The sequence below is a fragment of the Brienomyrus brachyistius genome, chromosome 3 (genome assembly GCF_023856365.1).
Source record: "Brienomyrus brachyistius isolate T26 chromosome 3, BBRACH_0.4, whole genome shotgun sequence".
Classification (NCBI taxonomy): Eukaryota; Metazoa; Chordata; class Actinopteri; order Osteoglossiformes; family Mormyridae; genus Brienomyrus; species Brienomyrus brachyistius.
The window spans coordinates 27,124,447-27,149,442 of NC_064535.1; the positions used below are offsets into that span (position 1 = coordinate 27,124,447).

The 24,996-nt window shown below is 43.2% G+C and overlaps 1 protein-coding gene across 4 annotated transcripts in view; it reads left to right on the forward strand.

Annotated features, from left to right (window-relative positions):
• Positions 1-23,894, forward strand: part of LOC125739443 (protein O-mannosyl-transferase TMTC2-like) — a 28,092-nt gene extending 4,198 nt beyond the window's left edge. The window contains exons 2-12 of one of the 4 annotated variants that reach the window (XM_049009565.1): positions 8,340-8,922; positions 13,241-14,060; positions 15,046-15,160; positions 16,136-16,221; positions 17,533-17,717; positions 17,808-17,886; positions 18,679-18,800; positions 19,461-19,542; positions 20,202-20,316; positions 21,436-21,499; positions 21,790-23,894. In XM_049009565.1, the coding sequence (XP_048865522.1) occupies positions 8,340-8,922; positions 13,241-14,060; positions 15,046-15,160; positions 16,136-16,221; positions 17,533-17,717; positions 17,808-17,886; positions 18,679-18,800; positions 19,461-19,542; positions 20,202-20,316; positions 21,436-21,499; positions 21,790-22,017 (2,479 nt within the window). In that variant the 3' untranslated portion in view covers positions 22,018-23,894. Of the gene's footprint in view, positions 1-8,339; positions 8,923-13,240; positions 14,061-15,045; positions 15,161-16,135; positions 16,222-17,532; positions 17,734-17,807; positions 17,887-18,678; positions 18,801-19,460; positions 19,543-20,201; positions 20,317-21,435; positions 21,533-21,789 lie in introns of those variants that run through there. The other 3 variants (XR_007397160.1, XM_049009566.1, XR_007397161.1) reach the window with 3 other exon arrangements.
• Positions 23,895-24,996: the final 1,102 nt, after the last annotated feature.

Here is a 24,996-nt window from a genome sequence, read left to right on the forward strand (position 1 = left end):
TCAAGATAAAAAATAAGCTTGTGCTGTACTTAATAAAAGGTGCCTTTTGTCCTTAGAGTTTTATTTGTTGTAACAGGAAGTCCCACACTTTCACACTTATCTTCCCAAAAGGTCGATGATGTCAGCAGTTAGCCCATCAAAGGGATGATACTATTCCAGGGACTCATCTGGAATTTTCATCTGACACTGTTTATGGCTACAGAGTGGCCAAACCTTCACTGCATTAAAAAGTTACTTCTGAAAACACCTCAGTGTCTGCGTGGATGTGAGGAGGGTGAAACGATGAAACCTGAAGTGTCCTTCATTTGTTGTTTTCTCCTCTGCGTGTCTTTTGTCAGCTTTCTGCCAACTGATTTTAACAGATTAAGAGCTGAAGAATACAATTCAGTGCCAATCAAAAGTTTGGACACGCCAAGCCACCAACAAAGAAGAGTGATAGGGTGCGTCACATGACCTGGTCAACTGTCCTAAACACAGCAGAAATGGTTTTAGAGAAGTCTGACCAGAGAGTGAAGTGGCCCACTTTTTTAATACTTTTTTGGTCAATTTCGTAATTCCATATGTGTTATTTTATAGTTCTGATGTCTTTATAATTATTCTACAATGTTGAGAATAGTACAAATAAACTTTTTTAGAGGGTAGGTGTATCCGAAGGTTCGACGGGTACTGTATGTATCATCTGGTGAAATGATAATTAGTACGGCGTCATAATTTCCTGGAAATGGAATTAAAATCTGCTGCTGGTTTTAAATGGTAAGAAAGTTGATGCTGAAAGTTACCGTGAAGCAGCATTTGTGAGCTGAAAATGAACTGAAGCCTTGGCATGAATTTACAAGAGAGCAATGAAAGGAATTTTTCCACCTTCCAGGATAAGTGAAAACATTTTTAAATTAGAGCATCCCATGAAGACGGTTAATTCTGAATACAGTACCGCCAAACTAAATAGTGCGAATGTATCTCTTGTGCAGACATGGAAGTTCTCTACGCGATCTTGGATTTTACATAGAACACTTTAGACATTTCTTTAACTTCTGCAAAAGTGCATGTGTAGCACTTGCTGTCATGCGAGATCTTGTTTTTAAATGCTTGGTATCTCTCTGGCCGCTGTATTTGTGATTTGATGCTTACCTGATTTTTGTATCATACTTATTTTTATCTGTTCTCTGGCTCCTGAGGTCAGGCCCACAGTTCTCACCCTTAGTGTGGACTAAGCCCTCCTGCAGCACCTGGCTGCAAAGCTGTAGTCATTGGCTAATGAAATAAAATAAATATCCTGTCAATCCCTGTAAAAACCATGTTATAGTCTATTTGTGTAGCTCATGTGAGTTTCACTTACACAAAAAAAAATGTTCTGAGGGCAGAATGGAAAATGATTGGTTAAGAGAGATAACCAATCAGATTGGGTCACAGCAAACCAGAGGTGGGACCAAGACATCTGATTCGTTGGTCCTGCCTCCACTAGTGCTTGTCCTGCATTCTGAGAACATGCATCTAGGTGAATTAGTGTTATTATATGAGTGTCTGATGTTTTGTAGGTCTGTCCACATACTTTCATCCCTAACTATTTATAAATTAGAGATCCTTCCCATCAACAAATATCTTGTGATGGTTAGAGGACATTGCAAACAGTCCCAGAAACACTATTAAGCCTCATTAGTTGAGCTACAACTTAGCGCTGCCTCTACACACCAGACCTGTACATTAAACTTTAACGAACTGTCGATTAGTTGCACATGAGGGGCTGTAGTATGTGTGATAAATACTGCATCTTTATTGAGCGTAAGGCTCTGGCTATTTAAGCACTTTTGTTAATGCAGCTTGTATAAAGAAACTGTAGCCTCGTGTATGTGAGTTTCGCATTTCACAACAATTTAGTATTTGGTGATTCATGCAGTATTTGCCCATCGTCTTCTTGCCGGCTCCCCACAAAGTGATGCATGTTTACAAATATGATGGGCTATCTGTCATCTTAAAATGATCCTCTTAGTGCACAGACTAGTCTTCTCATTTATTTAATAATGTTTACAAGACCCTTCTCTGTAAGAAACGTAACAGAAAGGAACAAACAGGAACAAACCATCTCAGCTGTGGGTCGAATTAGACGCCCTAACACACCGTGATTCGCCTTGTGATGACATCGTTTTAGCGTTTTTTCGTTCATCCTTCAAAAAACATGTATTTTGAGCACGCAGTCAATGCTTATCCAATTGTCGAGTAGTTCACAGATGAAGAATTCGTTGGGGGGGGGGGGGGGGGTAGATTTCAGTCGCCTTGTTTGACTGAGAGATCTACTGATGGCAGTAAGTTCAGGCAGTGAATGAGTTTGGTTTGGCGGAACGAAAGGCATTCCATAGATTATCTGTGGGCAATATGTGGAGCTCATGATTACATTTGGATATATAACAAGTCTGTGCATTTCGATAATGTGGGGACAGTTTCAGGTTTTACATAGTTTTCACATTACACAAATCCCGTAATACATAACATATATAAACATGCATAGAATAATACAAAATATGTAGCTTAAAATAGATGGCTACTTTAAAAGGTTTGCTTATTAGCTGAATACACGTTGCATCTTTTCAGATACTGACCTGGCCAATATGGAAAAATGTAGAATCACAGCAATGAATTTTATAGTCCACCCATGCATCCAGACATGATTGCATCTATACACCCTGTCTTTCAACTGCTAATATAATTCAATATGGCTGAGTAACTGTACTTTTTTAAATTTAAATACACCAAAAAATAACAGAAGCCTGTTTTATAAGTTGCCTCCGTATTTGATGTTTCATCTACACGTGATGACACTGATGCAGAAAAGTGCTGAGGACAAATATTTTATAAATATTTCCTCTTTTATGGAAACAGCAGGCAAAATCTGTTTTAGTGACATTCCAGCTTATCTAAATGAAAGGCATATTTGGAACAATGGATTTATAGTAAGCAGAAAATTAAAATTACATATGTGAATGTGTGTGTGTGGACAAGGAGTACCACTTAATTATCAGGATTGTGTTGTATGATATTATAAAATATGTAATAACTGAACTGTGCAATTAGAGCAAACATCCATATCACTTAAGAATAAAATTAAAAGGCGAGAGGAAACCGTTCACTTGCTACTGCAGCTGTCGGCCGTCAGTGGCTGGGAAACATACTTTGGAGGCGTATCAAAGAAGTCCAGTGGACAAAACACGGGTTTGCAAGTGGCCTGTTTGTGTACAATTCCTTTCCATTGCTTTCTGTTCCCTGCCCGTCAAACGCAAAGCGAGTGTGAAGCGAGCCCATTCATCGATTCATTCCTGCTGTTTCGGTATCAGCAGGGTTCGAGTACAAGAAATGCCGGCTGAATAGCGGTGCATGGAAATTAATTTTGGTGACTGAAAGAGCCAACCGTGTCTGTACAACCAAGTGCAGTGTTTGCACAAGACTGGGGGGATTGGTTGGGTTTCAGGTTCCTGCAGAAATGGACGTATCGGATTTTCAAATCGGATAAGCCACTGTGTATACGGGTTAAGTGACATTCCATACTCAAGAACCCCTGGTATTTGACTCAAATGTATGGAGAAACCTAACACTGATAAACCTGCTAAGAATAAGAGTGCAAAAGTAGCAGTTCAGGAGGTACAAAACACATCCATCCATGTGTCTATCCATCTTACAATCACTTATCTCACAGAGGGTCATGTGGTACACCTGAAAAAATGGGACAACTCCAGTAATTCCCCAAACACTGGATAAACAATGGAGTATTTTGGAGTATTTTTTGTATGAAATTCTAACTTTCAGTTATTAAGTAGTGTAAGTCTTGTTTAACAAATTTTTTTTTCACTAATAATGCCAAGAAAAAAGTATCACAATAATCACGTAAATGGACGTAAACTTGCAGAAAATGACCCAGATCTTCTAGCTACCAACAGCTCCCTCATTAGCAAACATGGAAACAACACTCAACCCTTGATGGCTACATCACCAAGATCTTAAAGATGTCAGAAAAAAACACTTCCTGGTCCTTCATCTGAGATACCAACCTTATTCCTCAAACAGGTAATGGTTAGGTAAACCAGTGCATTCCAGCTGTTGGTAAATGTTTTCTAGTCACCATCTCCAGGATTTTGAAAGTGGTTGTGAAAACCCTGTATATTTATAGAACATGTGTTTGTTCCTCAGTCTGGACCACAGGTTTCTTCACACAGTACGGAGTTGAGAAAGTAGAGTGGATGGCTAGGTTTAAACCGTCCTCAGTGTTTGAAGGGGTGAATGTTCTGCAATGGACATGCAGCCCTTCTAGCATGTAGTGACCCTGATTCCCTGGTTCCAGGATTTTCCCATGTTCATTGAAAGTTCAAACAATGAATGGAAAGGTGCCTATTGAACAAAAAGGTGGTGGACATCATGAATTAACGAAATACAGACCTAAATCATTTCCTTCCTTCTAGTTGGTCTCTCTAAATTGGCCGTAGTGTGTCCCCTGTAGCGAACTGGCCTCCCGTCCATGGTGTCCCCTGCCTTGTACTTCCTGGTGGGGGCTCCAAACCCTGAAACAATGCACTAGATACGCTGTTAGAAGACGGAAGGATAGATAGTTGTCATTGTCAGGGAAGAGGATATTCCAATTGTTCTGTTGAATTTTCCCTCTGTTTCAATGTCACAGCAGTATTGTCCGTTGCTGTTTGTACTGGGATTGCATGAACACAAAGCCTGACTTTAGGAAAAACTTCTGGATTTAGCCGGTGGTTTTAGCCACAGAGTTTAACTGGGTCACCATTGTTCAGCCATTGCTCAGGGGCTGAACCTGTATGCCTTTGAGGCAAATCATAGCCGAACTCATACCACACTATAAATCGCCACTCTCTATGTGGTCTGCTTTGATGATGGCTTCAATGCAAAGCAGCTGCCACAGAGCGAGCTCCAGTGCAGCTTCACCCTCCATTATGAAAAAAACAAAATGTAATGATTTCCAGTAGTCTCCCCTCCCCCCCCCATCCTGGTGCTCACAATTGGCCTCAAGGTTGATTTAAATTTATATTGTATTCCGTGGATGTTCATGGTCCTAGGGAAGAAAATGCAGTAATTACAGGGCGTGTGGGGCACTCTCAGAATGAGAAAGTCACCACTAAGGCTGCAGAAACAGCAGGAAGCAATGGACAGAAGACGTAAACAGCAAAATGTCTTTAATTTTGTGTGGATTTTAGCAACATTATGGGTAAGCTGTAATTGTCAACTAAAAAGGAATCCTGTCATTGACTCTGGTGGCTGGCTGGGGGGGGGGGGGTACTGTAAACTTTAGTTCTTCAGTAGGTAACAGAATTGCACCCCTACTTACTAATTCTCAGGTATGAAACACAAACATTAACCTTTTAAAGCTCATGCTGTCTTTCTGTCCCAGAAAGCTCACTGTGCTACTTTAGCAGGTTTTACCTCCGATTGGCGAATTGCGGGGCGGGGGCTACCTCAAACGGTACCTTAAATAAAACGCTGTCGTGCACAGATATAGGACAGCATGAAACAAATGTCTTTGAGCCTATTTCAGTCTGTTTTCACACAGTGGCAAATATATGCGACGGAAACTTTGCTGAACAAATGCATTTATAAGGGGACAGTTTATGCAAAATTTTTTGTTGTTATTTTTAAACCCATTTTAATTTTTATTACAAAAATGAATTCATTATGTGATCTTTAGCACGTTGCCTCACACCTCTGAGGCCATGCATGGAGTTTGCATGTTCTCCCCGTGTTCTTGTTGGGTTTCCTCTGGGTGCTCCAGTTTCCCCCCCGCAGTCCAAACACATGCTGAGGCTGACTGCAGTCAACAAATTGCCCGTAGGTGTGCATGTGTGAGGGAATGGTGTGTGAGTGTGCCCTGCGATGGGCTGGCCCCCCACCTTGGTTTGTTCCCTGCCTTGTGCCTGTAGCCTCCAGGATATACTCACCCCCCCAACCACCCTGCATAGGACAAGTGGTTATAGGAAAATGGATGGATAAAATGTACTTATTAACAATATTATAATTTGTAGCCTGTGCAGGATTTCTTCAGAAGTGAGTGCTTTCTTAGGTGGCGTGTTACACTACTTGCTAAAACTGTGTATATTTAACAGTATTTTCAGGAGTACTTTCCTTGCAGAAGTTGTTCAGAGAGTTATAGGTGTGGTTCAGTGCAAAGCTGATACGGTTAGTAAAGAATGCGTAGATGTGACAGTGGAGTTAAGTGCCTGGGACCCGTGGCCTGAACGCTCACTGCTGTCCCTCCCCTTCCTTCCTAAGTTCAGCCCTTTGTCTCCTCATCCGCCAACACGTTTCGTTTGTGTGGCGGGACCCAGCGCCCGAGACGGGCTCCGAACCAGCGAGCGCGGCGCGGCTCTTTTCTCGTTTCCCAGCTACTGTCACTTCGCAGGGCTGCCGATTGCGTGATAGGCGCCCTTGGCTGGCACGCTCTGCCATTTCCCAGGATTGTTTTCCATGCTGGGAAACCAGTGGTTTCTCAAGATCTGCTCCAGACTGAGATGTATGCAGTCATTTAAGAAAGACAACCAGTCTTTACATTCGGATCCAGGAGCGAAAAGTTACAATGCATCATCACAGTGACCCATTATCATGTCCTTTTACATTAAAATTGATTTTTTTTTCTACATATAACACCATTAATTACCTATAGCATTCATTTAATGTGACACGGCATCCCATTTTAAATATTTTGCTGATTTGCATTTTCATTTGTCTTCTGTTATTTAAAATACTTTTTTGACGATTTTAAATATTTTATGAGTAACAGTTTAAAGTAAAATAACTCATTAAAAATAACAAAAAATGCTTTTGAATGTTAGAATGGCTTTAGGTAGAATTTGATTTAAAATACATTTTTAGAATAATTGTACTGAGCTGCTAGTGACACATCAGCTGATCCTGACCAGGATAAGTCTTCAGAGGGTGTATGGATGCACCGGCATTCTTACATACAATACTATATGTACCCTTGCAGAGAACTTGCAGTTCCTCTTACAGATCTGTGTGTGATTAAACAGAAGGATACCGTGTCTTATTCTAGAAGTGTGAGATACATAATTCGGTATCATACGAATGAAACGTAGCCGTGGAAACTCATTACGACAGAGGGAGCAGCATTGATTCTTGCCTGCCTCTCTGGCATCGCCTGTGAGGAGAAACAGCGGGAAAGCGATGCTGATTAAAAGCAGAGCAGACCATGCAGAAGCCCTCCCACGGCATTTAGATAATATGCTGGTGACAATTTTCGATATTGAAGCTGAGCTTTGACACATCGTTGGCAAAATCAGAGTAATTTTTTCTTCCTATTTGCAGGACAGTTCCTCCCAAATCTTTCTAATTTAACATATTACTGGCATAACATTTTTATTTGAAAACTGTATGTTTTAACCCTGTATGGGTTTTATGCATTATGTTATACTCTCAGCATTTGTTTTCATACATTTTTATAACCTGAATATGACACACGGTTGCCTTAAAATAAGATGCTGAATGTGACTTCAAAGGATTCATAAAATGTTTGCGTAAAGCATTTTTGATTTGGTCCCCATATATTGTGCAGGGAGTCGACCGTAACAGACCCCACCATTATATACTTTTGAGAATTGTGCTTCCATAGCAACAACAGCGATCCATAACTATGCATATTTAAGTCACAACAGGATAGCTGAAAACTTCCGTGTGATTATTGAGGAGAGCCGTACTGTAATTCAGCATCCTACTGCAGTGGGATAAAGAAAACCATTCGAGTTAAAGGTCTTCAGGAATATCCTGGTCCTATAAGCTATGAATTGATATTGTCATCCCTGATAGACATCTGAGCGTTGCACTTAACAATTACAGTTTGGGATCTCATGTCTCTGTTGAATAATCAAGTACATGATCATAAATACCTGTGTACCAAATAGCAACCCAGGAGTTCAGAAGAAACGTGTATTACCTCATTGCAAGCAGTCATACTAAGAGATTTATTCAGGTAACAAGGCCTCATCCATGGGTTTCTTTCTGTCAGACACAGAGGACAATTATTTCTTAAGGCTCTAAGCTCTGCCACGTTGCATAAACACACGTGTGTCTGAATCGGCATTTTTTATTCTCAAACTGTGATATTAAATCACATCTTGAGCAAGTTCAATATCATTGAGAGGTGTGTCAAAGATGGTGGCTTTGAACCGGAAATGTGGTCCTCAATACGATGAATTTACTAACGTTTTACATCTGCGATTTATTCTGTTAAAGTAACCCTTGGCTTTTTATTTAATTTAGAAAGGGCATTACAAGTGTAACATGGATTTTACCTGTATTCCAATGACATATTCTCATTCTTGTAGCCGCGTGATCAAAACCAACCAAGACCTGCTTCCAGAAACACCTTGGACTAACATCTTCTACGATGACTTCTGGGGGACCCTCCTCACCCATAGTGGGAGCCACAAGTCGTACCGACCCCTCTGCACCCTGTCCTTCCGCCTGAACCATGTCTTGGGAGGTCTGGATCCCTGGGGCTACCACTTGGTTAATGTGGTGCTCCACAGTTTTGTCACAGGCCTTTTTGTCAGCCTCTCCCGCCTGCTGCTGGGAGGTGGGCGCTGGACGCTGGTGGCCGGTCTGCTCTTCGCCTTGCACCCGGTCCACACAGAAGCGGTCGCCGGGGTGGTTGGCCGGGCTGACGTAGGGGCGGCACTCTTCTTTCTGCTGTCGCTGCTGTGTTATGTGAAGCACTGCACTCTCCGGCTGAAGGTATCCCACCGTTCTGCCGCTTCCTGGGCCTTTTTGGTGCTGAGCCTGGCCTGCGCTGCCTGCAGCATGCTTTGGAAGGAGCAGGGGGTCACCGTGCTGGCCGTGTCCGCCGTGTACGACGTCTTCGTCTTCCACAGGCTCCGGATCCGTCAAGCCGTCCTCCTGCTTCACAAGGTGAGCATTGCCTACCTTACGTTGTATTTATGCTGAGTGAAGTAAATATGCGAAAAATCCTGCATTGTTTTTCTGTCTCTATGTTATACAAGGAGTAAGACTGAAACTGTGCTTTGCAAGTAGGAATAACCACAGGTGAACATCTGCTGAACTTTAACAAGATATTTCTTCTTTTTTAGGTTATGTTAACCGCAATTAGAAGTCTAATGACATCCAGTTTAAGACTGCTGACTGACAAAGGCATGCTGTAACTAGTTTCTTGTATGGTGCAATCAGAGTTTTATAAGCTAATTTCTTGTGTGGTTAGGATAAATATGCTCATTTTAGTTTGCAAATTCCAAGGCTATGTATAATTAGCGCTCACAGTGTTGGCAAGCCTATTGCTGCTCCGGGCCGAAAGTCTGCATGTTTCCTCCTCACAAATCTGCAGTAAAAGCCATATTCCCAAGGGTCTGCTTCTCCGTAACAACGGTTACATTGTTTGTTTGTCTAATTAAGTAAGAACACCAGGGAAAATTGACAAATCTGTGCCGATTATCCTCGAGTATTAAAAAAAATTCAATCTCAGCTGTTTGTGGACCCAGACAGAAGACAGGACATTCTGGAGGAATCAACCAGCAGTGTTTCTGGCTATTGAAAAATATTAGACTGGCATCAGGGGTAAAATACTCGCGGCTAGACTTGTAAGGGAGAACGTTCATGTGGTCAACTTTACTTGACGGCCCCTAATAATTACAATATAGGATTCAATGTCAACACTGAAAATTTGAAAACACTGATAATCTGAAAATATTGATAGTCTTTGCAAAGCCATAACTGCAGTGATTAGAGTACTGAAATGGCAGCTGAAAGCAATATCTCACCTTTCTGGAGATGAATTTCAGAAGCAATTTTTCAGTTGAGGAGGATCTGCGAGTTTTGCTGCTGCTGGTTTAGAAATTAAAAAGTGGATTTGGTAGTTATGAAAACCATTTAGGGAAACAAGAAAAAAAATTAATCAGTAAGTCCAATCACTTAGTACTCTGCTAGTGAAGAACAGCTCACATTGATAGCAGTGGTAGGGTAATGTAGTACTAATAGGCTGAAGTGCCTGGTATTTGGTCTTTGTCCTTATTCTTTTAAGAATTTTTTTTTATTAATCATAGCATTATTTTCTGTTTGCAAAATTGACAATTTAATGGACTCACTGATTCCCCTTTTCTGTTCTTCAGAAGAAAATTACAAATGTCGAATGGTGCAGAGATTAAACAGATCAGCTGCCCACGGTGCTGTCAGGTTGTGTTTAAGATGCATGACATTTCATTTTAAAAATGCCATTCAAGAAGGTCCTAATCGGGCAAATCACTAGGTCAGTCTGTAAAAGGTATAATTCCCACAGGCGTCTACAACGTCAGGTACACATCATGCCATTTATCCAGCTCTTACTTATTCAACTTAATTATCTCTCCAGCACTTTCTTACCCCAAAGAAGAACTGGATTCTGGGAAGAGAAAACTTTTCTCTAATTGGTCCATTTAAAGCATTGCCTGCCTGCCTCTTAATGGTGAAATTGTTTCAGTGAATTGAGTTAGAAGTAATAAAAACTGAAGGTGTCCGCTGCCTCCAGGATTAGGTTACATTAAACCACTTACTCTGAGCGGGCACACTGGTTTACATGCAGATCTGCAGCCTTTAGCATTCCGCAGGATGGAGCGTGGTGCTCGCCGTCGCCTGGCAACATCCATAGCGGGATGATGTATCCATGTAGTGTTGCTGATAAAATAACAGTGAGTCCATATAGGTTTGTTTACTTCTCAGATTTTAAAGATACAGATAAAAATCTATCCCCGGGCGTTATTCTGCATTTTGTTTGCTAGATTTTAGCAATAAAAACAAAAAAAAAATGATCCCTGCAAATAACAGGTGATTCTGGGGACATTTGGTCTCTGTAATGTATTGTGTACATGACCCACACACTCACACACACACTAAGGCACAAGTACCACCACAGGCCCAGCCCAACCTCCTCAGGCAGAATCGCATTAACACTTAAGCATGAGTTTTCCCACCAATATTCTTGCCATACTCTGCCAATGCATTCCTGCTAATCTCCCTTTGATCTCAGCCTGGGTTCAAGTGAGTAACTTAGTGATGTGATGCAGTAATATGGCAGGATGGCGAAGCACCAGCACCCGACGCAGAGTCTTCCAACAGCTGCTTCTACACCTTCATGAGAAGTTCATTCGGAAGGAGAGTCACATCCAGAAACGCCACATTCACAACGCATTGGAAACAGGAGCCCACTCATGAACAGAATATCATCAGTAATAAGTATTTTTTTTTATTATTAAACATGAATCTAGGAGACACTTTTATCCAAAGCAAAAAGCATTTGTTGAGTAAACAGGGTTAAACACGCCACTGAAGCATCAAGGGGTAACAGTGAAATTACATGGCTGACCTTGGGATTCAAACCAACAACCTTTGGATCATAAACACAGATCCCAAGCCCCATGAGCCAGTTCCATGAACTGAGACTCGCTGACGCTTGCCTACATAACCCATTCAAACCAAATAAACATAGATGTCTTCATTTGTGCATTTGATTATAGAACCTCTTTTAAAAACCGGAACGTTTTCCAAGCAAAGCCTCGAGAGAAAGAGTCTCACAAGCGGGAGCCAGGGGTCCACAATCCTTCTCTCCTTTCTCGCTCCTCTAATTGCCACCAAATTGTATCTTTGCTGTTTTAAATTATTTGTTCTTAGCTATTGAATCATGCTTTCTTTTTGTTTATTATTTTCTTATGCTCTGCAAAAGCGTCACCATCCGACAACATTGACCGTTTGTTCCTGTGACTTTCACCCATTATACTCGCTGATCTGCTTAAGTGTTCATGGTGAGCGTTGACAGCATGACTGATCTGGGGTCAGCAGCTACTAGATCCGCTCAGACCACATCCTTTGTCTCTTACTCCCCATTACTCCCTGTGATACATAGTATTAACCTTCATACAGATCTCCTTCTTAAATGACCTGGTCATGTGACATTTGTCCTGCAGTTTACGATTCAGTATTCTTCCAAGATAGGACTTTTCTTCCAATTTAAGTTGCTGACCTTTCTCCTATCTGGATAGTGTTCCTCTTTCCAGTAGAAGTGGACCTGCATTCAGGTAGATTGTGCTTCTCAGTGATTAATTAACCACTGGCCAGTGGTGGCAGTAGTGTCAGAAGCCAGTGTTTCTTCCAGTCAGTGGTCCTGCAGTCACTGGGTGAGTATAAACTTAAGGCTTCTGCTGAATATCCTATTTCAAATGCACATCAAGGGACGCAATGTAGAAATGTATCGCCTATACGTTTCTCAAATAACTGAACCTGCTAGGCAGCTGAATTGGTTTATTCGTGTTTATGTTAAGATTTTGTTAAGATTCCTCATTACATATGATGGGTTTGCTTTTCTCTGGAGGCCAGTATCCATACAGGCAGTTCTGTAGGATGGTTTGGATGCTGCATCTGCCGTGAGAATTCCCTCTAAAATTGAAGGCTTTACCCTTTCTGCGTTGAATCATTCTATAATAGAACAATCTATAATAAAAATCTGTATTAAAAATAAAATTTTGGAATACAGCTACCTCTCCTTTAAGAGATTCAAAGGCAGGTGTATTTGACGGCTGTATCCATCTCGTAAGATTAACGCGCCGGCGAATTGACTGACGCATTACAGTTAAAAGGACGTCGCTTACAGTGAGACTCTCCTGCTAACTGTTCACATGTATGTACGCCCCCCAATAGGTCTGCAGTGAATGAATGTAAGGATAAACGGCCAAACGGTCATCTGTTCTCTTATTGTTTCACTATAGAGATTTTAAATAATGAATATGTCAGATTTTTAACTCGTATAAACGTGTCACACCCCTTTATATTGCACAGTATAGTGAAAAAACCAATAATGCTGCTTTGCGTTTAATGCTTTGTGTCTTCACAGTGTGTTCCTTCTTCTGCTGAATTTGGTTTTTCTCTATAGTCACATTCTTAACGCTGACGGGGGTTTCACATTCTTAACGCTGATGAGGGCTGACGGGGGTTTCACATTATTAACTCTGACGGGGGTTTCACATTCTTAACGCTGACAGGGGTTTCACATTCTTAACACTGACGGGGGTTTCACATTCTTAACGTTGACGAGGGTTTCACATTCTTAACGCTGACGGGGGTTTCACATTCTTAACCTTGACGGGGGTTTCACATTCTTAACCTTGACGGGGGGTTCACATTCTTAACCTTAACGGGGGTTTCTATGTCAGTCTAATGGCATCTCTGTCGTGTTTATTTTCCCCTACAGAGGAGGAACGTCGGCCTGCTCGTGAGTGTCAGTTTGCTGGCCGCCTGGGGTGCCGTTTTGCTGGCGGCCCGTCTCTACTGGATGGGCATGAAGCCACCCAGCTTCTCCAGCTCTGACAACCCGACGGCCGACTCGCCCAGCCTTCTGACCAGGATGCTCACCTTCTTCTACCTGCCCGCTTTCAACATGTGGATGCTCATGTGCCCGCACACTCTGAGCTTCGATTGGTCCATGGATGCGGTGCCCCTGCTGAGGACCGTCACCGATTGGAGGAACGTTCACACTGTGGTCTTTTATGCTGGGTTATTGCTATTAGCCCGGTTCAGCCTTCAGAACCTGGCCAGAGTCCGAGAGACCGACAGGAGAGCCCGTGTGACCAACGGGAAGCCCTTCACCAATGGCAACAGCCAATATATGCATCTGAAGCATGTAGACTCGGAAATAGCAAATAATGTTCAGAATGGTACAAAATCGCCCTGCAAGCCACGGACTACATTGCCCACCACAGAAAATGTGGTGGTTCTTTCCCTGAGCCTGTTGTCCATTCCCTTCCTTCCGGCCACCAACTTGTTCTTCTACGTGGGCTTTGTGGTCGCCGAGCGGGTCCTCTACATCCCCAGCATGGGCTTCTGTCTGCTGGTGGCGGTGGGCATGAGGTCCCTCCACATCCGGCTACAGAGACACCCTTCCCGCGCCCTCCTGCTCTGCTGCAGCACCATGCTCTTCCTCTTGCATGGAATGAAGACGGTATTAAGGAATCGGGACTGGCAGAGCGAGGAGATGCTGTACCGGTCGGGGATAGCGGTTAACCCTGCTAAAGGTAAACAGACCACTGCTCCAAGTGGGGTGACCACTTAATCTGTCTCACGTGGGACACTATGAGGTAAGACAAGGTTTGTAAAATACCATTTCATTCATTCCAATTAAAAGGACCCAGATTTCACTTAAGCCCTGCGCTACTGCTGTATGTTGATTGTTCAGTCTTCTATAATCAGGTATGTGTCACTAATGTTAATCTAAAACAGCTGGATGAATCAATCAAGGAAACGATCCAGTCAAAGGACAAAAGGAACCAAACAAATTAGCTTTTAAAACCTGAAGTATCTCATAGTGTCCCCCCTGACATGGATTAGGTCGTCACCTTAGCTCCAAGCCACAGCTGAGATACCAGCATCGCCTTACTGTCCCAGTGTGGATATTCAAAGTCACTTTGTGAGAGTATAGTGACTTTCTGAACTTTTTGGGAATAACGTGAGCTTGAGTACGCTGTTAGCTCCACGCACTTCTATTTTTTTCGTTTCGTGCCCTCTGGCTGACCCTACAGATTTGTGGTGTACATGTGCACAATTCTGTCATTGTAGGCAGCATCAGATGGCTTCCTGCAGCACAAGCATCGTCACGCTGTGTTAACGAATATCGCTTTTCATTTGGCTGCTACGAGGGGACGTAGCAGCTGTTTACCCTGGCGAGGCCCTCAGTGTTGCTTCTGGCTCAGCGCTCGCCTGCGCGCAACGCATCACAGCGCGGCACTTCCTAGATCTGTCTGTGAGGAATTGGCACTCATCAGTCTTGCGGACACTCAACAGTATGGAAACGTACGGTTCTGGAACATAGCCATTGCGAGACTTAAGGAAGGCGTACATTTACAGTAAATACTGTACTGTACTGGGGTCGCTCTCCAATCATGACCCTGATTGAGGCCCCAACTATCTTACCGCTCAGAGGTGCTGATGTGATACGTAGCCATTGGGAACTGCATTCATCTTATGTTACCAGAAGTCTCCAATCTCCTGTTTTACGTCCAGCATGGGGTAACCTTGGGAACGTCTTGAAGAACCAGGGCAGGAATGCAGAGGCAGAGAAGGCCTACCGGAATGCATTGTATTTCCGCAGGAACATGGCTGACATGCTTTACAACCTGTGAGTATCTATAAGCAGGTATATGGATATGTACAGTACTGCGCAAAAGCCTTAGCAAGCGAAGAAAATGCTTCAAGATTTTTACCTGGGTAGTAAAGGTATACTTGCTCAAAAAAATAATATTTAAATAAACAGAAATAAACAGTAATACAACACTATAATACAATAAGAATTATAGGAATTAAGAAGAATTTCTTCTGTTCCTCAAAACGTTACCGATATCTTGGATGAGGAGAAGAAACTTCAGTTCCCTAAACTCTTCTCAGTGGGAGCCATTCCATGCATTTATTTCACCAATGGCAAACTTAACTAACTAGTTAACTTGATTATGTATTACCAAATATGGTATGCTAGTGAGTCAACAAGTGCATGGTTGCTGCAGAGGTGCCTTACAGGAGTGGTTTCGAAACGGCTAAGCTAACATGTTTTGACAGACATAATATCTTAGTTTTGCGTCAACATGAAGATCATTTTTTTCAGTTTTGTCTGACTGCATAAACCTTTGCACAGCACTGTATGTGCATGGTCTAATCTTGTGCATTAACTCATATTAACCAGCCGCTTTGAATTGAGGCCTTTAATGCCAGAACTGCAGGTAAATATGAATGAAAAGCTACAGTATACATGCATCAGGATTGGTGCTAAGTAGCCAGGTTCTCGTTTCCTTTTTCCCCTGTGAGACCTCTGGCTTCTGATCATTTCACAATTGACCTCAAATGATGTCAGTCGATCTCAAAAGATCGGCAATCAAGAAGTTTCATGCTCAGTGGGCAACCTTGACCATGTGTCTCTCTCAGGTCCTCGTGCCTAATCTTGATCTTCTGCTGTTGATGGACCAATCAGTATTCCTACCCCCTGTGTGAGATCAGATGAATTTTGTACTATTTAGCACCACTAATCTGGTAGGAAAACTGCCCTGTCTGACCTAAACTCCCCCCCCCCCTCTCACCATGCCCCTACCCCCTCATTTTCCAGAGGTCTGCTGCTGCAGGAGAACAGCAGGCCCTCGGAGGCCCTGCACTACTACAGACTGGCCATCATGAGTCGGCCCACACTGGCCTGTGAGTACGACTCTGCGGCTAGCAGAAAAAAACACAAGCGACCGTCGCCTTGGAAACAAGGAGACGGCTTGAGCCCGCTGTGGACGTGTTAAAAGCCAAGATCTGTTTCTGAAATTTCTTCATGAGCTTGTGACTTTAACTTCAAGTATTAAATCCCGGCTTAATTTCATTAATTAAAATTGCATGTCTCATCCCCAGAGCCTTGGCACTGAAGCTCAGATTGCAGCTGGAATCTGTGCTTCAGACGGTCCGATTCCAAACAAACGAACTGTTTTATATTCTGTATCTTACCTCTGACACTGAGTCATACTAATTACAGAGTATTACTGGGTATTCTCTGAGTACTCTAAGTGTTCCAAACAAATCCATGTAATCTAAAACCAAATCCTTAAACATCCCCAGCTCATTTCTACTCTGTCTGAGATTTTTTCTAAGTGAAGTTTATGTGAATTTCTCAGGATAATACAGTTTTTGCATTGTTACGAATATACATCAAACCAACGGTATTCATCAAGCCAACGTAAAGCTTTTGCCGCATGTTGACGCTGGTTTGGGAAATTCTGGAATTTTAAGAGCTTTAAGACAAAGTGATGGTATAGAGATTAAACCAAGCTGGTTGTGGTTTACAGCTATTTGGGACTATCTCTCCATATTGTCTCAGTTCAGCGTGGAACTAGACTTGGACTTCTAATTTTTTAAACCCTCAATGGCGTCCAGACCAGAGCATATGAGCGGAGTGGAGGGAGCGCAGAGTAGGAGCAGAAGGATTTCGCCCGGAGCAGGAGTGGAAGGGTGGTGCGGCAACTGAACCATCCCACCCTCACATCTGAAAAAACAATAATTTCTGTTTGAATGTGGATTTGGCTGATCAATAAGCCAAGTTACAGTTTAAGATAAAATTTAAATACAGTGCAGATTGTTTTTTGTGTGTAACATGCAGTGAGCGATTTTATTGGAGCGGGGTGAAAACTGACCTGAGTCTTAGTGAGCTGGGGAATGGGGGGGGGGGGGGGGGGGGGGCGTACCACTCCGTGAGCGATGAGCAGAAATTCTCATCGCTCCGCTTCGCTCACATACTCTGGTCCAGACATTTTATTGCAGTGTACAATATTTTGACGGTATTTTCAAAAACAACACTCTGAAAAACAATATTCTGAAATCTCTGAACAATAAAATTCTACTAGTGGGGGGGGGGTGAGGCTGGAAACTCATCAATTTAATTAATGCTTAAGCAGTCTTGTAGTACGCTGGGCCTCCTCTGGGGTTTACTAGAGCCAGAACTTAGCTGGTTATCATTTCACATGCCTGCAGCTGCCTACTTGAACACCGGGATCATCTTGATGAACCAGGAGCGTCTGACCGAGGCCAAGAGGATGTTCCTCACCTGCTCGGACATTCCTGACGAGAACCTGAAGGACCCCCAGGCCCACCGGAGCTCCGTGACCAGCTGCCTCTATAACATGGGCAAGCTCCTCCATGAGCAGGGCCACCAGGAGGTAGACTAAGAAACAGGTCGGAGGTCGCAGGCCGTTGGCTCGCGCTCGCCGTGCCCCGCCTTCGAGTGACAGGCCCATGATGCTTTGCAGGAGGCCCTCGCAGCCTTTAAGGAGGCCATACGGAAGATGCCGAGTCAGTTTTCACCACAGAGTCTCTACAACATGATAGGTGAGAGTCCTACAGAAGTACTGAAGAACAAACTGAGCTTAGGGAGTTACTGTAACAAGCAGCCATCCATACGAGTCAGTGTTTTCTGTTAATAAAGGCTAATATTTGTCCATTTGCCTCTGGTGATGTTCCCTTAATTCTGTTCCCTTAAATCTGTTCCCTTAATTCATTTCTTTTCTGCTGTTTTTAGCCCGGACTGGCATTACGATCTTGGGAATGTGGTTATTCTCTTTAAGTGTGATATTTCTCTGTTGCAGGTGTCATAGCGATTATATTACCTATATAAAGCGATAAAATCTCTCCTTAGTCTGCTAAACCCTAAAATCCAACTGGTTTTTATAGCTGCCCTCTTCTCTAGCAGAAACTGAGCCTCCTCAAGAATCAGAATCAGGTTTATTGGCTAAGTATGTTCAGTCAGACTGGGTTTTTGTCTCCAGTTGTCAGTGGCTCACATACATACAGTATATAGATACACAGTTAAGACAATAGTCACGTACAGTTCAATACAAAATGTGCTTGCGCATCTATGGCTGATAAATGTATTGAAAGTGCAGGAGTACATGTCAGCACAAGGAATGCTGGAGTAAATACATACAATTGCAATACAAAACAATACAAACAGTGTGGTTTACAGTGGGGGGTTTGCAGTGTAACTGAGCTGAGGTAACTGGACCAGCTGTTCATAAGAGCGATGGCCTGTGGGAAGAAAATCGAGTTCACATGTTAGGGTTACCTTGGTGCTGCTGGATGGCTGTGAATGGCGGCTAAGACACGTCCTCGTCTCCACAACAGGAGAGACCTACCTGAGACTGAACCAGCTGCCCGAGGCTGAACACTGGTATCGGGAGTCGCTGAGGGCCAAGCCTGACCACGTCCCTGCCCACCTGACCTACGGGAAGCTCCTGACCCTCACTGTAATGCCCTTTCACCTACCGTCCTCATCCTCAGATTAGTGTTAATTATCCAAGTTTGCTAATGATGTGGATTTTCTCAAGGGACAAAGCGACAGAATGGATCAGGGAGAATTAAGACCGAAATTCTCACTAGTTATAAATGTTTTCATAATATACCCAGTCTTCACTAGGGATAACGAGTCAGCGACAAAATGCTGCATGTTTTAATACTGCCTGGGAAGTAAATCTGGCAGATAGATGAGCCACGAAGAAGTAAAGAGCAGCTTAATCAATCAGAAAAATTTAGACAAACTGTTTTCTTAAAGACGTGACACTTCCAAGAACTGTGACTTTGGCCTTTTCTTGCAAGTACAGCTCTCATCTGTGACAGTCATTAGAAGTCTAAAAATATACAGCAAATTGGGAGAGTAGAGGCACCAGCCTGGAATGCAGGATGAAGTGCTCTTCATTATTCCAAGCTTCATCCTTTAAAGTACCTTTCCTGACAAAGCAAAATGTGTCAGATATCCAATGACTTTTCAGCATAAGTGAGGCTTCCTCGGATGCTAGCAAACGTAGCTAGTCTTTGAACTAAGAAAATTGATCAAAGCAGCCTTCTATATATAATGATGTCCTTACAGATGAAAGTCATTTAAAATGATCCTGTTTGTTTCCTTCCAGGGGCAAAAGGCAGAAGCTGAAAGGTACTTTCTGAAGGCTATTAAGTTAGAGCCTTCAAAAGGGAACTCTTACATGCACTATGGTGAGTACAGAACTTGCTAAATATTATAATTCCTCTTAATGTTTGTTCAGAAAACACATGGCAAGTCTTCAACTTACTGTCCAGTACTGGGAAATTTTACTGTAAAATCAGGGCAGATGCATTCCCCAGTAACAAGAATAAATGCAAAGATTGTCCCAGAATAACTGCTAGGATAATTGCATCACCGTTAGCTAATGAAAATAACACTAAACATTCAAAACCTGCAGAGCTGTCTTGATTCCCTGCTGCTGTGTTAACGTTCTGGGTTTTTAAAGAGCCCCTGTTGCAATTACCTCGGAAAGACTCAGTTAGACAAATGCCCTATGCTTGGTTTATGAAACAATTTTACCCAGCATGTTTGCATGTAACAAATAGTACCTTAAGAAATATGTTCTCCAGCAGTCTGAATGCTACTGATTATGTGTTGCTGCCCTTGATGACCCAGAATGATGTGTATGCTAAGGGAAGCATTTCAACCATAATTTTCCAGTGAATGTTTCAGAATGAGGGGTAGCATACAGTATACCTCAGATGGGAAGAAAAAGTTCTCAGCTACAAGCTAATCCACGGACTGAGAGGACTAGGTAGACTGTAACTGAGCTTGAACTAGCACCTATTAAGCACTACGACGTGGTCTCCTGTCTCTGTGACCCCCCCAGGTCAGTTTTTGCTGGAGGAATCGCGGCTTGCGGAAGCCGCAGGGATGGCGAGGAAGGCCGTGGAGCTGGAGAAGGGCGAGTTCGATGTGGTCTTCAATGCCGCCCACATGCTCCGGTTGGTGCTATCTTGAGCTGGAGGGCTTGTATTCGGGAAGGAACTAGGAATGGCTGTGGCCATGTTGACCTGTTGGTTGACCCTGGGTGCAAAGCAGATTTTAGATGTAGTCCTTTCAGCCAACTGGTTTTCAGTAAATTTTCCATAGAAGACCCTGGGGCTTGAATAACCCTTTTAAGAAACATTGAAATGAAGCCCAGCAATGGGCTGGCGCCCTAAACTGGGTACAGGAAATGGATAGATGATTGGAGTGAGACCTTCTTCATTATATTTAAGGTGTTTGTCCTGCATGCTGATGAGGACAATCCCCAGCAAGAGTGGGGTTTGGGTTGCTTCAAACAAGGGTGGCATGGCAATGCAGTGGTTGGCACTGATACCTCACAGCTCTAGAGACCTAGAGACTAGGGTTCCAGTCTCTCGCTTGGCTTTTCCAGTCCCCTTGTGTTGACATGGGACTTACCCTTCTTCCTATGGTATCCCTCCATAGTCTAAAAACACGCTACGGTGAATTGGAGTTACCAGATTGTCCATAAGTGTGAGTGAATGGTGTGTGAGTGTGCCCTGTGATGAGTAGGCGCCCCATCCTGGGTTGTTCCCTGCCTTGCGCCCATAGCTACCAGGATAGGCTTTGGACCCCCCTAACCCCCCTGCCCCCCCGCCCCTGACTCTGAATAGGACAAGTGAATACAAAAATGGATGGATGCTTCAAATTTGAGAACACATTGAAAATACAAATAGTTTCTTGGAGCTTTCCTATAAATGTGCAGGGAAATGTCACATTTATTTATGTGTGATTATATAGGAAATGAATGGCAGTATGACATATCTGAAGCCTGCAAGAACGATGCAGTTCCGTAGCCAAACAACAAAGATAACATCTATGTTTTACCCAATGACACCGTGGCCGAAGGCCATTGAAATTCCTATAGGAAAGCAGATGTACTGAGGTGCACATCCCAATTGCCAACCTGCCTGACAGGGATCTACTACAACCCTGCTTTTCTATTGTGCCTCTGAGTCACTTTGTTTTGATTCAAGACCCAAAAGCACTAATTAGCACAAAATTGTTCTCGGTGCCAGGATTATAAACTCACTGACGGTCATTCTTTTGCCTTGCAGACAAAGCCGCCTGAATGAAGCAGCTGAGAACTATTACAGACTCGCGGCGAGCCTGAGACCCAATGTAAGCATCCCGATGTGTCTCAGAACCCGAGAAGATGGGCGGCAGGTACTATCTGGGAGTCCTGTAGCGATTATGGGCCAGTCAAAAAGTCCCGGAAAAGGCCACCATGCAGTGTTGAAATGTTCTGCCACATGAAAAGGTTTCGGGTTAACAAAAAACAAAAATGCAGTTTCAGCTTCTAAATATTGTGTCCTTTGTTCAGGGGGTGGTCTAAGGTCTTTGTGGGGTGGTTGATGTGGTTACTGTGCAGATGCAGTATAGGGTCCCGCATGTGTACAATGTTCTTCCAGTACCCTGTGGCCCTGATGAACCTTGGCGCCATCCTTCACCTCAACGGGAAGCTGCAGGAGGCCGAGACCAGTTACATGAGAGCCCTCGAGCTCAAACCCCACGATGCTATCACCAAGTCCAACCTGCACAAGCTCTGGAACGTCATGGACAAGCAAGGCATGAGAACCATGGACTCAAGACAGACACGGAGGGAGGAATCCAGGGACAAGGATCTTCATGAACACTAAACTCAACGCCACACGTGAAGTCAGAGTGTCAACCTGAAAACAGCCACTCCATACTGTCAGAGGTGGACATTTCAGGTCCAGAAAGTAAAAATCCAAACTAAGATTTTGTTGCAACCAACCACTTGTGTATGAAGAGTTACAGTCACAGAGTCCTCAACTGGTTGGTTGAAGCAAAGGCTTGGTCTGGATTTTTACTTTCTGGACCTGAAATGGCACCTCTGCATACTATGCTGTTTACTCTTAAGTTTATTTCTGGAATATTTAGACAGAGGTAAAAAGGTAAATGACGATTAATCATGACAATCTAATTTAAAGTGTGCTGTACTTCAAGCTACGTTGAAGGCCTAAAATCTTCTGATAAGTAATCATTGATTGGCAGGTATTCAATTAAGGTGAAAAATAGGTCTAAAACATATCATTCTTAGTTTACAATAATTACAGTTCAAAGGTCCTTGTAAAACTGTGTCCTCAGCAACCGGTGGTTATGGTCACCACTATGCCGCTTGGGCAGCACGCAGTGTTTCCCAGCCCAGTCCTTGGGGCCCCTTAGACAGTCCACAGTTTTCCTCCCTTCCAGCTCCTGGAAAAACGTGGACTGTCTGGCAGGGTGCTGGGAGGGAGCAAAAACGTGAGCTGCCTGGAAGGGAACTGGGAGGGAGAAAAAACGTGGACTGTCTGGCAGGGTGCTGGGTGGGAGCAAAAACGTGAGCTGCCTGGAAGGGAACTGGGAGGGAGCAAAAACGTGGACTGTCTGGCAGGGTGCTGGGTGGGAGCAAAAACGTGGACTGTCTGGCAGGGTGCTGGGTGGGAGCAAAAACACGGACCGCCTGTGGGTCCCTGAGGACCGGGTTCGGAAACACTGGGCTAATGGGCCCCGTTCGGACCTCGTTAATGAAATTAAGCTGCTGTGCTGGAGCTTGACCATGCAAAGTATCATGGCCACTAAGGATCAAGCAGTATATCCCATAGAAAACAGATCGGGGCCTCCGCTCTCTCTCGGGGTCTGCGCTCTGCTGGTATTCATTCTTCAGTGTATGTTGAATTTTTCTGCCTGTGTGGGACCCAGATGGGATGCTGTATCTCTCATGAGGACACAGCGGATGCGAAACAGTGGAGTGAATCCACTGGTTACAATGGATCACAGTTTTAGCAGCCAAGATAGAAGAATTTTATACTAGCAAGCCCAAAGGTGCACGGTAAATGACCTGCAGAACATGGCAGAATCAGTCAAATTGGCTTCCATAGACTTCCATAGACCACAGCCTTCTGTGTAAACATTTGGTCTTTCTATGTATATGTATATTTTGATAGAAGTGTATATTTGTTATGGGAGAAGAGTGCAAATGTTATCAGGATAACAACAGGACAAACAATAGTTTTGAAATGATTCATTAAGCAGGATATTCCTGAATTAATGTCTCTCTCTTTAAATGCAGTGTTAGTATGTTAAATTATTGAACACTAATAATTGTGTTTTCACGGAAAAATGTATGTATCATTCATTATTCAGCAGAAAAATTGCCCTGATTCAGACAGATATTAGCCAATGTGATTTGTCCTCCATTTAGCGATGCATTAGCCTACGTGAAGCAAAACTGCCACTGTAATACTGTAGATGAGAAGACAGTTTTCTCAGAGAAAACAAAGAAGAAACCATAGTGCAGATTCTTCCTCAAGCGCCTCGACTCAGGGATTCCATGTCTCATTGAAGAAAAGTGCTAACAAGCACAAATGATAATTAATTCTGCATTTATTTTTGAAAGTTGCATTTCTACAAGTGATAGCGACCACGACTGTTCCTGTTTGTAAGATACACTCTAGCATTTAGGTACCTGACTAGATCTTGCTAGTTTTACCTTTTCAAAATAAAAGTTTCATCAACCAGTTTGTCTTTTATGTGATTCTGCAGAGCACATATAAACACCCGTACATGTAAACACCCGCACATCTAAACACCCACACGTATAAATACCCGCACATGTAAATACCCGCACATGTAAACACCTGCCATTCTTTATAATTTGTAAAGGGTGTGCAACAGCCTTTTTCCCAATGAAAACACAATTTTTGAATGAAAAACTGCAATGATGCAAGTTCCATTGTCTAATATTAATTGATCATGAGTTCTTTTCTCCCCTAAAACTGTTTCCTTGGAAACATTTCCAGAAATCAAAAGAATGCTGGACTTTATCTGTGAATTATTTAGAACAATTTGAAGGATTCCTTGACGTGGATATGATTTTGATATTACTAAATAACACACAGCCTATCCCAGTGAGCAGCACAGACCACAAGGAAAGGGTTAATCCTGGGTGAGTAATTTAAACAAAGGGCAAGTACAAAAACAGGACCACAATCCTACTGGCTAGTAAAAACATTGCACGTTGGACGACATTTTTAACTGAACTAGCCCAGTTGGCTAGTAGCAAAAGTTAGTCTTTAGCAGATGCATTTAGAAAATTTCATTTATCCCAAACATGGTTGATGGGCCAAATGGCCTCTGTCACGATCGGTCGCGGAGGTAACGGCAGCGAGCAGCGATCGTGCAGGTAAGGAGCAGGCAAGCAAGCGGGATACGGGAAAACGGGGGTTTATTTGGAGGACAACGAGGTGCAGGGAACATCAGACGCTGACTTACATCAGGAAACATCAATGACGGACCAAGGACTAAGGTAAGACATGGACTGAAATACACTGGACTGATTGAAAAGAAGCAGACACAGCTGGGTACAATCGGGAAAGAACACGTGGGTAATCCGGGGGCGTGGCACACAGGAGGAGCGGACGAGCCGGGCATGACAGGCCTCCTCTCGTTTGTAAATTTCTTATGTTTTTATGTTATCGTGCTTCTCATGTTTACAACACCAGTACTGAATATTTCCCCTGAGTGGAATATATTATTAATGCTAATCTCAACATTCCCCAAGATGAGATTTCAGAATCTGCAGGAAGAAATTGATTAGAGAGCAAAAGGTCCAT